The sequence below is a fragment of the Choloepus didactylus genome, chromosome 8, assembly GCF_015220235.1.
Source record: "Choloepus didactylus isolate mChoDid1 chromosome 8, mChoDid1.pri, whole genome shotgun sequence".
In the NCBI taxonomy this organism is placed as follows: Eukaryota; Metazoa; Chordata; class Mammalia; order Pilosa; family Megalonychidae; genus Choloepus; species Choloepus didactylus.
In genome coordinates this window covers 84995785-85009868 of record NC_051314.1, presented here as the reverse complement: position 1 = coordinate 85009868, position 14084 = coordinate 84995785, and the positions used below count along the sequence as shown (strand labels likewise).

The window sequence follows — 14084 nt, the reverse complement described above, 5'->3', positions numbered from 1 at the left end:
ACTTTGTTTTCACTTTATTTCTAAAGGGTCTCTTTGAAAAGTAAGTTTAATAGGGAGTAAGTATTTGTATTTCTGCATATAAGTAGCTCTGTGACTTCAGTCAAGGTATATAAACCTTTGTCCTCAATTTCCTTATTTTTCATCAAGATTTAGACCAGATTTTTAAGGTCTGCTGACTTGTAAATTAATATCTCAAGGAAGGGGTGGTATTTCCATATAATAACTTAAGGTGGTGCTTTCTACTCCCTACCTTTGATCATACTATAACTGAAAACTGGCTGCTTTCAATATGCAGTTGGTTTAAGTGTAGTGGCAATCAATTAGTATTTTAATGAGTTGCTAGTTTTGTATTAGAAGGACTACATATACATAACTATAGAAAAAATGTTTATATACACTTTTGAATATATTTTTTAATAGAGAAATTACAGGTTTCCAGAAGAATGCAGAAAATATATAGTTGCCATGTACCACCAGCCACCCCCCCACAGTTTTCCCTATTAACACTTTGCATTAGTGTATTACCTTTGTCACAATTCATGAAACAATATTATAATTAAACTATTAACTATAGTCTGCAGTTTACATTAGTATTCACTGTTTGTGTTGTACAGTCCTATGTTTTTTATTTTCTTTAAATTCTTATTCTGGCAACATATATACAACCTAAAATTTCCCCTTTTAAGCACATTCAAATATATAAGTAGTGTTAATTGCATTTACAGTATTGTCCTACAGTCATCACCATCTGTTACCAAAACTTATCCATCATCCTAAACAGAAGTTCTGTGTCGATTAAACATTAACTCTCCATTCCCTACCCCCTCCTAGGCCCCTGGTAATCTGTATTCTAGTTTCTGACTATGAATTTGCTTATTCTAATTATTTCATGCCATTGACACCATACAGTATTTGTCCTTTTATATCTGTCGTATTTCGCTCATATGAAGTTTTCAAGGTTCATCCATGTTGTCACATGTATCAGGACTTCAGTCCTTTTTATGGCTGAATAATATTCCATTGTATATTTTATTTATCCAGTCATCTGTTGATGGACACTTGGGTTGCTTCCGTCTTTTGGCAATTGTAAATAGTGCCACTATGAACTTCATTTTATTGAGATATATTCACATACCACACAGTCATACAAAACAAATCGTACTTTCGATTGTTTACAGTACCATTACATAGTTGTACATTCATCACCTAAATCAATCCCTGACACCTTCATTAGCACACACACAAAAATAACAAGAATAATAATTAGACTGAAAAAGAGCAATTGAAGTAAAAAAGAACACTGGGTACCTTTGTCTGTTTGTTTCCTTCCCCTGTTTTTCTACTCATCCATCCATAAACTAGACAAAGTCGAGTGTGGTCCTTATGGCTTTCCCAAATCCATTGTCACCCCTCATAAGCTACATTTTTTTTTTTAATCATCATTTTATTGAGATATATTCACATACCACGCAGTCATACAAAACAAATTGTACTTTCGATTGTTTACAGTACCATTACATAGTTGTACATTCATCACCCAAATCAATCCCTGACACCTTCATTAGCACACACACAAAAATAACAAGAATAACAATCAGAGTGAAAAAGAGCAATTGAAGTAAAAAAGAACACTGGGTACCTTTGTCTGTTTGTTTCCTTCCCTTACTTTTCTACACATCCATCCATAAACTAGACAAAGTGGAGTTTGGTCCTTATGGCTTTCCCAATCCCATTGTCACCCCTCATAAGCTACATTTTTATACAACTGTCTTCGAGATTCATGGGTTCTGGGTTGTAGTTTGATAGTTTCAGGTATCCACCACCAGCTACCCCAATTCTTTAGAACCTAAAAAGGGTTGTCTAAAGTGTGCGTAAGAGTGCCCACCAGAGTGATCTCTCGGCTCGTTTTGGAATCTCTCTGCCACTGAAGCTTATTTCATTTCCTTTCACATCCCCCTTTTGGTCAAGAAGATGTTCTCCGTCCCACGATGCCGGGTCTACATTCCTCCCCTGGAGTCATATTCCACGTTGCCAGGGAGATTCACTCCCCTGGGTGTCTGATCCCACGTAGGGGGGAGGGCAGTGATTTCACCTTTCAAGTTGGCTTAGCCAGAGAGACAGGGCCACATCTGAGCAACAAAGAGGTATTCGGGAGGAGGCTCTTAGGCACAACCATAGGGAGGCCTAGCCTCTCCTTTGCAGCAACCGTCTTCCCAAGGGTAAAACTTATGGTAGAGGGCTCAACCCATCAATCCACCAGTCCCCTATGTCTGTGGTCACGTTAGCAACCATCGAGGTGGGGTAGGCGAATACCCCTGCATTCTTCACAGGCTCCTCAAGGGGGCACTACATCTTTTTTTTTCCTTGTTTTTCTTTTTTTTTTTTTTTAACTTTCCCTTCTTTTTTAAATCAACTGTATGAAAAAAAAAAGTTAAAAAGAAAACAAACATACAATAAAAGAACATTTCAAAGAGACCATAACAAGGGAGTAAGAAAAAGACAACTAACCTAAGATAACTGCTTAACTTCCAACATGTTCCTACTTTACCCCAAGAAAGTTACCTAATATAGCAACATTTCTGTGAACTTGTTCCTACTATATCCATCAGAAATTAACAGACCATAGTCATTCCTGGGCATCCCCAGAACGTTTAATAGCTTATCTGTTCTTCTTGGATTATTGTTCCCCCTTCCTTAATTGCTCTCTATTGCTAGTTCCCCTACATTCTACATTATAAACCATTTGTTTTACATTTTTCAAAGTTCACATTAGTGGTAGCATATAATATTTCTCTTTTTGTGCCTGGTTTATTTCGCTCAGCATTATGTCTTCAAGGTTCATCCATGTTGTCATATGTTTCATGAGATCGTTCCTTCTTACTGCTGCGTAGTATTCCATCGTGTGTATATACCACATTTTATTTATCCACTCATCTGTTGAAGGACATTTGGGTTGTTTCCATCTCTTGGCAATTGTGAATAATGCTGCTATGAACATTGGCGTGCAGATATCTGTTCGTGTCACTGCTTTCCGACCTTCTGGGTATATACCAAGAAGTGCAATCGCTGGATCGAATGGTAACTCTATATCTAGTTTTCTAAGGAACTGCCAGACTGACTTCCAGAGTGGCTGAACCATTATACAGTCCCACCAACAATGAATAAGAGTTCCAATTTCTCCACATCCCCTCCAGCATTTGTAGTTTCCTGTTTGTTTAATGGCAGCCATTCTAACCGGTGTTAGATGGTATCTCATTGTGGTCTTAATTTGCATCTCTGTAATAGCTAGTGAAGCTGAACATTTTTTCATGTGTTTCTTGGCCATTTGTATTTCCTCTTCAGAGAACTGTCTTTTCATATCTTTTGCCCATTTTATAATTGGGCCGACTGTACTATTGTCATTGAGTTGTAGGATTTCTTTATATATGCAAGATATCAGTCTTTTGTGCAAATATCTGTCCGAGTCCCTGCTTTTCAGTTCTTTTGGGTATATATCTAGAATTGGGATTTCTGGGTCATATGGTAATTCTGTACCTAACTTGCCGAGAAACCGCCAAACTATCTTCCACAGCAGCTGCTCCATTTTATACTCCTACACCAACAATACTTGAGTGTTCCTATTTCTCCACATTCTCTCCATCACTTGTAATTTTCTATTTTCTTATAGTAGTCATTCCAGTGGGTGTGAAGTGGTATATCATTGTGGGTTTTTTTTAATAGTTTTATTCACACATATCACATTATACATCCTGAGTGTACAGTCATTGGCTCTTGGTATAATCACATAGTTATCCCTTTACCACCATGATCAATATGAGTACATTTTCACTTCTGGAAAAAAAAATCCCATATTCCTTATTATTGACGTTTGCTTTTGTATAGTACCTTTGTTATAATGAAGGAAAGACTATTACAGTGTTACTGTTAACTGTAAGCCTGAGTTTGCATTAATTGTATTTTTTCCCATAAGTCACCCTATACCCTAACAACTTGTAATAGTGACATGCATTTGTTCTAGTTCATGTAAGAACTTTCTTATATTTGTTCAATTAACCACGGTCATCATCCACTATAGGTTTTGCTATGTTATGCAGTCAGTCCCAGGTTTGATCCTCTAGCATTCTTTCTGGTGACATACACAACACTAGCTTTCTCCTTTCAACCATACTCACACTCAGCTTTGTTAATTAAACTTATAGTACTGTGCTACTATCACATAGTATTGTGCTATCCATTTCTGAACATATACATCAACCTTATTAAATAATTTTTTACTCCTTAAGCATAATTTTCCCAATTTCTATCCTCTTTCTATCTCCTGATAACCTATGCTGTTGAATTTAACTCCCGGAGTTTGCTCATTATAATTACGTTGTATTATTTAGGCCATACAATATTTGTCCTTTTGTTCTAGCTTATTTCACTCAACATAATGCCCTTGAGGTTTATCCATGTTGCATGTGTCATGACTTCACTCCTTCTTACAGCTGCATAATATTCCATTGTATGCCACATTTTGTTTATCCACTCATCAGCTGATGGAAATTTGGGCTGTTTCCATGTATTGGCAATCATGAATAATCCCTCTGTGAACATCAGTGTGCAAAGATCTATTTGTGTGCCTGCTTTCAGTTCTTCTGAGTATATAACTACTATCAGGATTGCCAAATCATATGGCAGTTCTATACTTCGCTTCCTGAGGAACTGCCAAACTGCCTTCCTAAATGGCTGCACAATTCTACACTCTCACCAACAGTGAATAAATGTACCTATTTCTCTGCATCCTCTTTAGCACTTGTAGTTTTTATTTTTTTTTTATAAAGGGCATTCTGGTAGGAATTAAATGGTATCTCATTGTGATTTTGATTTGCATTTCCTTAATAGTTAGTGAACTTGAGCATCTTTTCGTATGCTTTTTAACCATTTGGATTTCCTGTTTGGAAAAGTTATCTATCCATGTCTTTTGCCCATTTTTAAATTCGGTTCTTTATCTTCTTGTTGTTGAGTTGTAGGATTTCTTTATATATTCTGGGTGTTAACCCCTTATGAGATTTGTGGTTTCTAAATATTTTCTCCAGTGAGTAGGCTGCCTTTTTACTTTCTTGACAAAGTCCTTTGATGCGCAGTGGTATTCCATTTTGAGGAAATTCTATTTATCTATTTCTTCTTTCATTGCTTCTGCTTTGGGTGTCAAGTCTAAGAAACCACCTCCTACCACAAGATCTTGAAGATGTTTCCCTACATTTTCTGTTAGGAGTTTTATGGCCCTATCTAATATTTAGGTCTTTTATCCATTTTTAATTGATTTTTGTAAAAGGTATGAGATAGGGATCCTCTTTCATTCTTTTGGGTTCTCCCAGCACCATTTGTAATTGAACAAGCGTTTCTGTCCCAGTTGGGTGGACTTGGCCACTTTGTCAAAAGTTGGTCATAACTGAAAGGGTCTATTTCTAAACTCTCAATTCAGTTCCGTTGGTCAGTATATCTATCCTTATGCCAGTACCATGTTGTTTTGACCATTGAAGCTTTAGAGCTTAATATGCTCCCAAGTCAGGAAGTGAGAGACCTCCAACTTCATTTTTCTTTCTAAAGATGTTTTTAGCTATTTGGGGCACCTTACCCTTCCAAATAAATTTGATGATTGGTTTTTCTGTTTTTGTAAAGTAAGCTGTTGGGATTTTGATTGGTATTGCATTGAATCTGTAAATCAATTTGGGTAGAATTGACATCTTAAATATATTTAGTCTTCCAGTCCATGGATTGGTATATTCCAATCCATTAACACAATGTTTAAGATACTGAAAGAGGTAAACTGCCAGCAGAAAAATTCTATATCAGGCCAAACTGTTCTTCATAATTAGGGAGAGTTTAAAATATTCATAAATAAACAGAAACAGAGAATTTGTTACCAAGAGACCTGCCGTACAAGAAATACTAAAGGGAATGCTACAGACTGGTAGGAAAAGATAGGGGAGAGAGGTTTGGAGGAAAGTGTAGAAACGAAGGCTATCAGTGAGGGTAACTAAAAGGGTAAAAAGAGAGAAAAAATAATACATAACATATAAAAGCCAAAGAATAAAATGGTTGAAGAATGTATTGCCTTTACTGTAATAACATTAATAATGGATTAAACTCCACAATCAAAAGAAATAGGCTGGCAGAAGGGATTAAAAAACTTGATTCATCTATTTGCTGTCTAAAGAGACGGACTTTAGACCCAAGGGCACAAATAGGTTGAAAGTGAAATGTTGGAAATATCTTTTTCCAAAGAAAAAGTAACCAGAAAAAAATGGAGGTAGCTATACTAAAATTGGACAGAAGAGACTTTAAATGCAAAAACTGTTAAAATAGAAGGGCACTATATAGAGGGAGTGATTCACCAAGAAGAAATAGGAATCATAAATATTTATGCACCTAACCAGGGTGCCCCAAAATACATGAGGGAAACTGACAACACCAATGGGCGAGATAAACATCTCTACAATAATAGTTGGAGACTTCGATGCAAAACTCTCATCAGTGGATACATAATCTAGACAGAGGATAAATAGAGAAACAGAGATCTTGAATAATATGATAAATGGACTAGACGTAACAGATATTTACAGAACATTACACCCCACAGCAGCAGGATAAACATTCTCAAGTGTTCATTGATTATTCTCCAGGGTAAGCCACATGATGTGACACAAATCAGGTCTCAATAAATTTAAAAAGGTATGATCAGAGTGCTTTCTCTGAACATAATGTAATGAAGCTGGAAATCAATAGCAGGCAGAGAATGGGAAAATTCACAGATTTTTGGAGGCCAAACAACACACTAAAACAAAATCAGTGGGTCAGAGAAGAAATTAAAAGACAAATTAGTAAATACCTTGAGACATGAAAATGAGAACACAATGTATCAAAACTTATGGGATGCAGAGAAGGCAGTGCTGGGAGGGAAATTTATTGCCCTAAATTAAAAAGGAAGAAAGAGCTAAAATGAAAGACTTAACTGCACATGGAGGAACTAAAAAAAGAACAGCAAACTAACCCCAAAACAAACAGAAGAAAAGATAAAACAAAGAGCAGAAATAAATGAAATTGAGAATTTAAAAAAAACAGAATCAATAAAACCAGGGGTTGGTTCTTTGAGAAAATCAATAAAATTGACAGAACCTTAGCTAGACTGACAAAAAAAGAGAGAGGATGCAAATAGATAAAATCAGAAATGGGAGGAGGGTATTACTGCTGAACCCAAAGAAGTAAGACAGATCGTAAGAGAATAAAATGAGCAAGCTAGCAACTTAGATGAAATGGACAACATCCTAGAATTCTACACAAGAATAACTACACTGATTCTAGAAGAAATAGAAGATCTCACTAGACCAATCACAAATAAAGAGATTGGTCATCAAAAATTGCCCAACAAAGAAAAGCCCAGGACCAGATAGCTTCACAGGTGAATTCTACCAAATGTTCCAAGAAGAATTAATACCAATCCTGCTCAAACTCTTCCCAGAAATTGAAGAGGAGGGAATGCAGCCTAACTCATTCTGGGAAGCTAACATCACCCTAATACCAAAGCCAGACAAAGATACTACAAAAGAAAATTACAGACCAATTTCTCATTGTGGTTTTAATTTTTATTTCCCTAAAAGCTAATGATGTTGAGCATCTTTTCATGTGCATTTTAGCCACTTATGTATCTTCTTTGGAGAAATGTCTATTCAAGTCCTTTGCCCATGTTAAAATTGGATTGTTTGTCTTTTTGTTGTTGAGTTATAGGATTTCTTTATATATTCTGGATATTAAACCCTTATCAGATAATGTGGTTTCCAAATATTCTCTACCATTGAGTAGGCTGTCGTTTTCACTTTCATGATAAAGTCCTTTGATGCACAAAAATTTTTGATTTTGAGGAGGTCTCATTTATCTATTTTTTCTTTTATTGTTTGTTCTTTGAGTATAAACTCTTAAGAAACCATTTGCTAATAAAACATCCTGAAGATGCTTCCCTACAATTTAGGAGTTTTATAGTTCTGTTTCTTATATTTAGGTCGTTTTTCCATTTTGAGTTAATTTTGTGTATGGTGTCAGAATAGGGGTCCTCCTTCATTCTTTTGCATATGGATATCCAGTTCTCCCAGCATCTTTTGTTGAAGAGACTATTCTTTTCCAATTGGAGTTTGTTGGGCTCTTTGATTTGCATATTTATGTCGATTAGAAAGGTTGGGAAGTTTCCCCCAATAATGTCTTTGAATACTCCTTGTAGCCCTTTACTCTTCTCTTCACCTTCTGGAACTGCAGCGATTCTTATATTTGTGTACTTCATGTTGTGCATCATTTCCCTGAGATGCATTTCAAATTTTTCAATTTTTTTCACCATTCGTTCTTTTGTGCTTTTGCATTCCATTGCTTCATCTGGTTCGCTAATTTGTTCCTCTGCCTTTTCACATCTGTGGTTGTGTGTCTCAAGTATATTTTCAACTTGATTAACAGTATCTTTTATTTCCATAAGATCTGCTCCTTTTTTATTTAGTCTTTCAGATTCTTCTTTATGCTCTTCTAGGGTCGTCTTGATGTCCTTTATGTCCTTAGCCATCTCGCTGAAGTTGGTTTGGAGATTTGTATGTATTACTTTGATTAATTGCTCCAAGTTATGTGTCTCTCTGACTTTTTAATTCGGTTGAGTGGTCCATATCTTTTGGTTTCTTCATTTGCTTTACAATTTTCTGTTGTCATTGGCCTCGTATCATTTGCTTATCTTGAATCCTGAGTTCCCTCATGGGTGTTCTCAGCCATGGGGCTGTGAGGGGTTATCCCCCCGGCCAACTGCTGAGATGGGTACATGGGGCATGGAGAACTGTGCCTTTCTACACTCATCTCCCTGCTCCAAGTGTCAGTACCTGGCACGGGGGCTCTTGGCCATGTGTCTGGGGAGGGTTAATCACCAAGTGCTGAGGAGGGTGCCCAGAGCATGGAAGACTGCTCCCCTCTGTTCTTTCAGCCAGCTCCAATTGCCCATCCCCGGCAGCATTCCAGGCCGAACACTCACTCATCCTAAACACAGTCTCTTGGCCTCTCCAGCTACATTCTCATTATATGGTGTAGAAGTTCCTGCCCAGTCAGTGGCACCCTGGAACTACTGTTCTGGAGGCTTTCTGTCCTTTATCTAGTGTTTTTTCATGGAGTAAAATTTTGCACTGCCTCTCCTAATCTGCCATCTTCCCAGAACCTACTACATTCCTTTTTATGGCTGAATATTATGGATTGAATTGGGTTTCCCCAAAAGACCTTATTCAAGTCCTAATCCCTGGTCCTGTAAGTGTGACCTTATTTGAAAATAGGGTCTTTGAAGATGTTATTAGTTAAGATGAGGCCAAATTGGAGTAGGGTGGGGCCTAATCCAACATGACTAGTGTCCTTATGCAAGGGGGAGAATTCTGATACTTTTGTTCGTTGTGTTTTCATGAAAGGAATAAACAGTTGTCACAGTTTCAGATGATTAGGGCAGTTTTACAACATGGTTGCCAAGTACTGTGTTTTATTGGTATTAGTATTAAAGGGTATATTTAGTATTAATGGGTCTTTATTGATTTCTTGATAAAATCATTTTTAAATTGATGTGAAATGCATGTAAGAGAAGAATATATAAACTGAAAGAATTTAATTACACCTTGAGCTATCCTAGAATTGTAAGAAACATAAAAATACAGCTTTGTGGTGAATTTTGATTTATGGATACTTAGTGACTTAAAAATATTAATACTGCTTAATTTTTGGAAGAAAATTGACTGGCTTTACTCTGAGTGTAATGTAATATTATAAAAATTCACTATTTATAGTAACTTACTATCAATTTTTTTCCTCTTGTTTTCCACCAACAGGAGAAAGCAATTCAGCAATTTCTACAGAAGACCTAAAAGAATGTCTGAAGAAACAAATAGAATTCTGTTTCTCACGGTACACTTTTATTGATTTTTCTCTATTTTTGACTAAAGTATATGTAAATATCTATGAAATGGATTGGAAGAATAGTAATCATCATTCCCCTTCAGTGATGTATTTTCGTATAATTCTGTATATTTCTTAACTAGATTTAAAGGTATAGTCTCATTGGGTATGAAAAAAAAGTCTTTTCTCATTAGAAAGGTACTGAAATTTCTCTTGCATATTTTCCTTTGATCATGTTCAGGTTTAGGGTTCCCAAAGGTTCTTGTGATTTTTGATTATAGAGTTATTTTTAGCATGATAGCTGGATGGGTGTCTAATTTGTATTACCAGTATCTTCTGTTCAGTAAGGAGTTTCTTCAGGCATACATTTCAATTAATATGTCTGTCCCGGCCGGCGGGACGTTCAACGGAAGCTCCAAATCCTGTGAGGGAGGAATGGTATGGGACAAGAGACACGAGGAATGACAGCAAGACAAGATTCTGATCAAGCTGCAAAACTTTATTGAAGAGGCAGGGTATATATACCCTAAGGTAGAGGGAGTGGCTAGTACGAACGGGTGGCGGCCTAGGATTGGCTGCTGCTGTTGCTAGGGCGGATGGCAGATGTAAGGCTAGCACAGGATTGGTGGCTACTGTTGCTGGGATAGAAGGCAGGTAGTAAAGCTAGCACTCTAGATGTGAATCTTAGGCGCAAACGGCTATCACTTCCTTAGAAGGCTGAGGGCAACTTAAACCGCTATTGCATCAGCCCCAGCTGTCATGTTGCATATCTCCGGCATCGCTGAGGGTGGATTTTATACATGCTACCTTAATCGTCCCCAACATATGTCTTAATTACAAATAAGAATTATGTGGGTATGTTTATAGCTTAGACATCATGAAAGTTCAGTATGTAGACTTGCCCCTTAAAAAATAAACAGAATTTTGGATATACAAAACAATTTAATGCCTTCGGTTTTTCTTATCTGTGGTGAATGGTACTACCTATGAGCCAATTTTTCAAGCTAGAAACTTGGATTTTATTGTATATTTATTAATTTCTTTACACACAATACAGTTTCAACTCAGATTTAACCAATTTTTAAAGCAGTTTTATTTACACTCCATACAGTTCATCCAAAGTGTACATTCAGTGGCTTTCAGTATAATCAGAGTTGTGCTTTCATCACCACAGTCCATTTTAGAACATTTTCATTGCTCCCAAAAGAAAAACTCCATACTCTTTATATCCCCCTGGTTTTGACACTTAGCATTGATGACAGTTTTTCTCTCTGGAGGAGTTTGTACTTTACTCTCTTTAGACAGACAGAGTGAAATGTTGATTACTTCAGTCCAGTTAGCAGTTCTGCTGAGTCAGGGCTCAGCAGCCTTTTAAAAATTCAACTCAGTCCACCTCTGATTTTTCTTGGTTCGTTAGGCATGGCCCTCCCAGCCTTTAGATTTAGAGCCTGGCAGTTCTCTCACCTCAATCCTGAAACACTAAGGGAGATTTAGTTCTGTTCTTCAGAGTTTTTAGATGACTTCTTTAGCCTCTTATGCATTCAGCCTCAAAATCTGGCAAATGTCTTGTATGGGCAAGACCTGTCTTGTATTTGGCCTTCCTTCCACCAGGACCACAGATTTCTCTGCCTTTACAGTCTGCCAGACTTCCATCTTCCTCCTTAAAATTCAGGAAACATTCTATAAGGAAAATGGGCTGCATGTTGCAGGCTCTTTTAGTTTCCAGTTCAGTTCATAATGCAGGTCCTGTGCAGCTGTCTAAAACTTTCCCAATCCCCTTGTCACCCCTCATAAGCTACATTTTTATACAACTGTCTTCGAGATTCATGGGTTTGATAGTTTCAGGTATCCACCACCAGCTACCCCAATTCTTTAGAACCTAAAAAGGGTTGTCTAAAGTGTGCGTAAGAGTGCCCACCAGAGTGACCTCTCGGCTCCTTTTGGATTCTCTCTGCCACTGAAGCTTATTTCATTTCCTTTCACATCCCCCTTTTGGTCAAGAAGATGTTCTCCATCCCACGATGCCAGGTCTACATTCCTCCCTGGGAGTCATATTCCACGTTGCCAGGGAGATTCACTCCCCTGGGTGTCTGATCCCACGTAGGGGGGAGGGCAGTGATTTCACCTTTCAAGTTGGCTTAGCTAGAGAGACAGGGCCACATCTGAGCAACAAAGAGGCATTCGGGAGGAGGCTCTTAGGCACAGCCATAGGGAGGCCTAGCCTCTCCTTTGCAGCAACCGACTTACCAAGGGTAAAACCTGTGGTAGAGGGCCCAACCCATCAAACCACCAGTCCCCTATGTCTGTGGTCATGTTAGCAACCGTGGAGGTGGGGTAGGCGAATACCCCTGCATTCTCCACAGGCTCCTCAAGGGGGCACTACATCTTTTTTTTTTCCCTTGTTTGTTTTTTTTTTTAACTTTCCCTTCTTTTTTAAATCAACTATATGAAAAAAAAGTTAAAAAGAAAACAAACATACAATAAAAGAACATTTCAAAGAGACCATAACAAGGGAGTAAGAAAAAGACAACTAACCTAAGATAACTGCTTAACTTCCAACATGTTCCTACTTTACCCCAAGAAAGTTACCTAATATAGCCACATTTCTGTGAACTTGCTCCTACTATATCCATCAGAAATTAACAGACCATAGTCATTCCTGGGCATCCCCAGAATGTTAAATAGCTTATCTGTTCTTCTTGGGTTATTGTTCCCCCTTCCTTAATTGCTCTCTATTGCTAGTTCCCCTACATTCTACATTATAAGCCATTTGTTTTACATTTTTCAAAGTTCACATTAGTGGTAGCATATAATATTTCTCTTTTTGTGCCTGGCTTATTTCGCTTAGCATTATGACCTCAAGGTTCATCCATGTTGTCATATGTTTCACGAGATCGTTCCTTCTTACTGCCGCGTAGTATTCCATCGTGTGTATATACCACATTTTATTTATCCACTCATCTGTTGAAGGACGTTTGGGTTGTTTCCATCTTTTGGCAATTGTGAATAATGCTGCTATGAACATTGGCGTGCAGATATCTGTTCGTGTCACTGCTTTCCGATCTTCCGGGTATATACCGAGAAGTGCAATCGCTGGGTCGAATGGTAACTCTATATCTAGTTTTCTAAGGAACTGCCAGACTGACTTCCAGAGTGGCTGAACCATTATACAGTCCCACCAACAGTGAATAAGAGTTCCAATTTCTCCACATCCCCTCCAGCATTTGTAGTTTCCTGTTTGTTTAATGGCAGCCATTCTAACCGGTGTTAGATGGTATCTCCTTGTGGTCTTAATTTGCATCTCTCTAATAGCTAGTGAAGCTGAACATTTTTTCATGTGTTTCTTGCCCATTTGTATTTCCTCTTCAGAGAACTGTCTTTTCATATCTTTTGCCCATTTTATAATTGGGCCGACTGTACTATTGTCATTGAGTTGTAGGATTTCTTTATATGTGCAAGATATCAGTCTTTTGTCAGATACATGGTTTCCAAAAATTTTTTCCCATTGAGCTGGCTGCCTCTTTACCTTTTTGAGAAATTCCTTTGAGGTGCAGAAACTTCTAAGCTTGAGGAGTTCCCATTTATCTATTTTCTCTTTTGTTGCTTGTGCTTTGGGTGTAAAGTCTAGGAAGTGGCCGCCTAATACAAGGTCTTGAAGATGTTTTCCTACATTATCTTCTAGGAGTTTTATGGTACTTTCTTTTATATTGAGATCTTTGGTCCATTTTGAGTTAATTTTTGTGTAGGGGGTGAGGTAGGGGTCCTCTTTCATTCTTTTGGATATGGATATCCAACTCTCCCAGCCCCATTTGTTGAAAAGACCATTATGACTCAGTTCAGTGACTTTGGGGGCCTTATCAAAGATCAGTCGGCCATAGATCTGAGGGTCTATCTCTGAATTCTCAATTCGATTCCATTGATCTATATGTCTATCTTTGTGCCAGTACCATGCTGTTTTGGCAACTGTGGCTTTATAATAAGCTTCAAAGTCAGGGAGTGTAAGTCCTCCCACTTCGTTTTTCTTCTTTAGAGTGTCTTTAGCAATTCGAGGCATCTTCCCTTTCCAAATAAATTTGATAACTAGCTTTTCCAAGTCTGCAAAGTAGGTTGTTGGAATTTTGATTGGGATTGCATTGAATGTGTAG

The 14084-nt window shown here is 37.6% G+C and overlaps 1 protein-coding gene across 6 annotated transcripts in view; it reads left to right on the top strand.

Moving 5' to 3' along the window:
* LARP4 (La ribonucleoprotein 4) overlaps positions 1-14084 on the top strand; it is a 128051-nt gene that overhangs the window by 44926 nt on the left and 69041 nt on the right. For all 6 annotated transcript variants that reach the window (XM_037845879.1, XM_037845876.1, XM_037845880.1 and 3 more), the window contains exon 4: positions 9873-9948. In XM_037845879.1, the coding sequence (XP_037701807.1) occupies positions 9873-9948 (76 nt within the window). The remainder of the gene's footprint in view (positions 1-9872; positions 9949-14084) is intronic.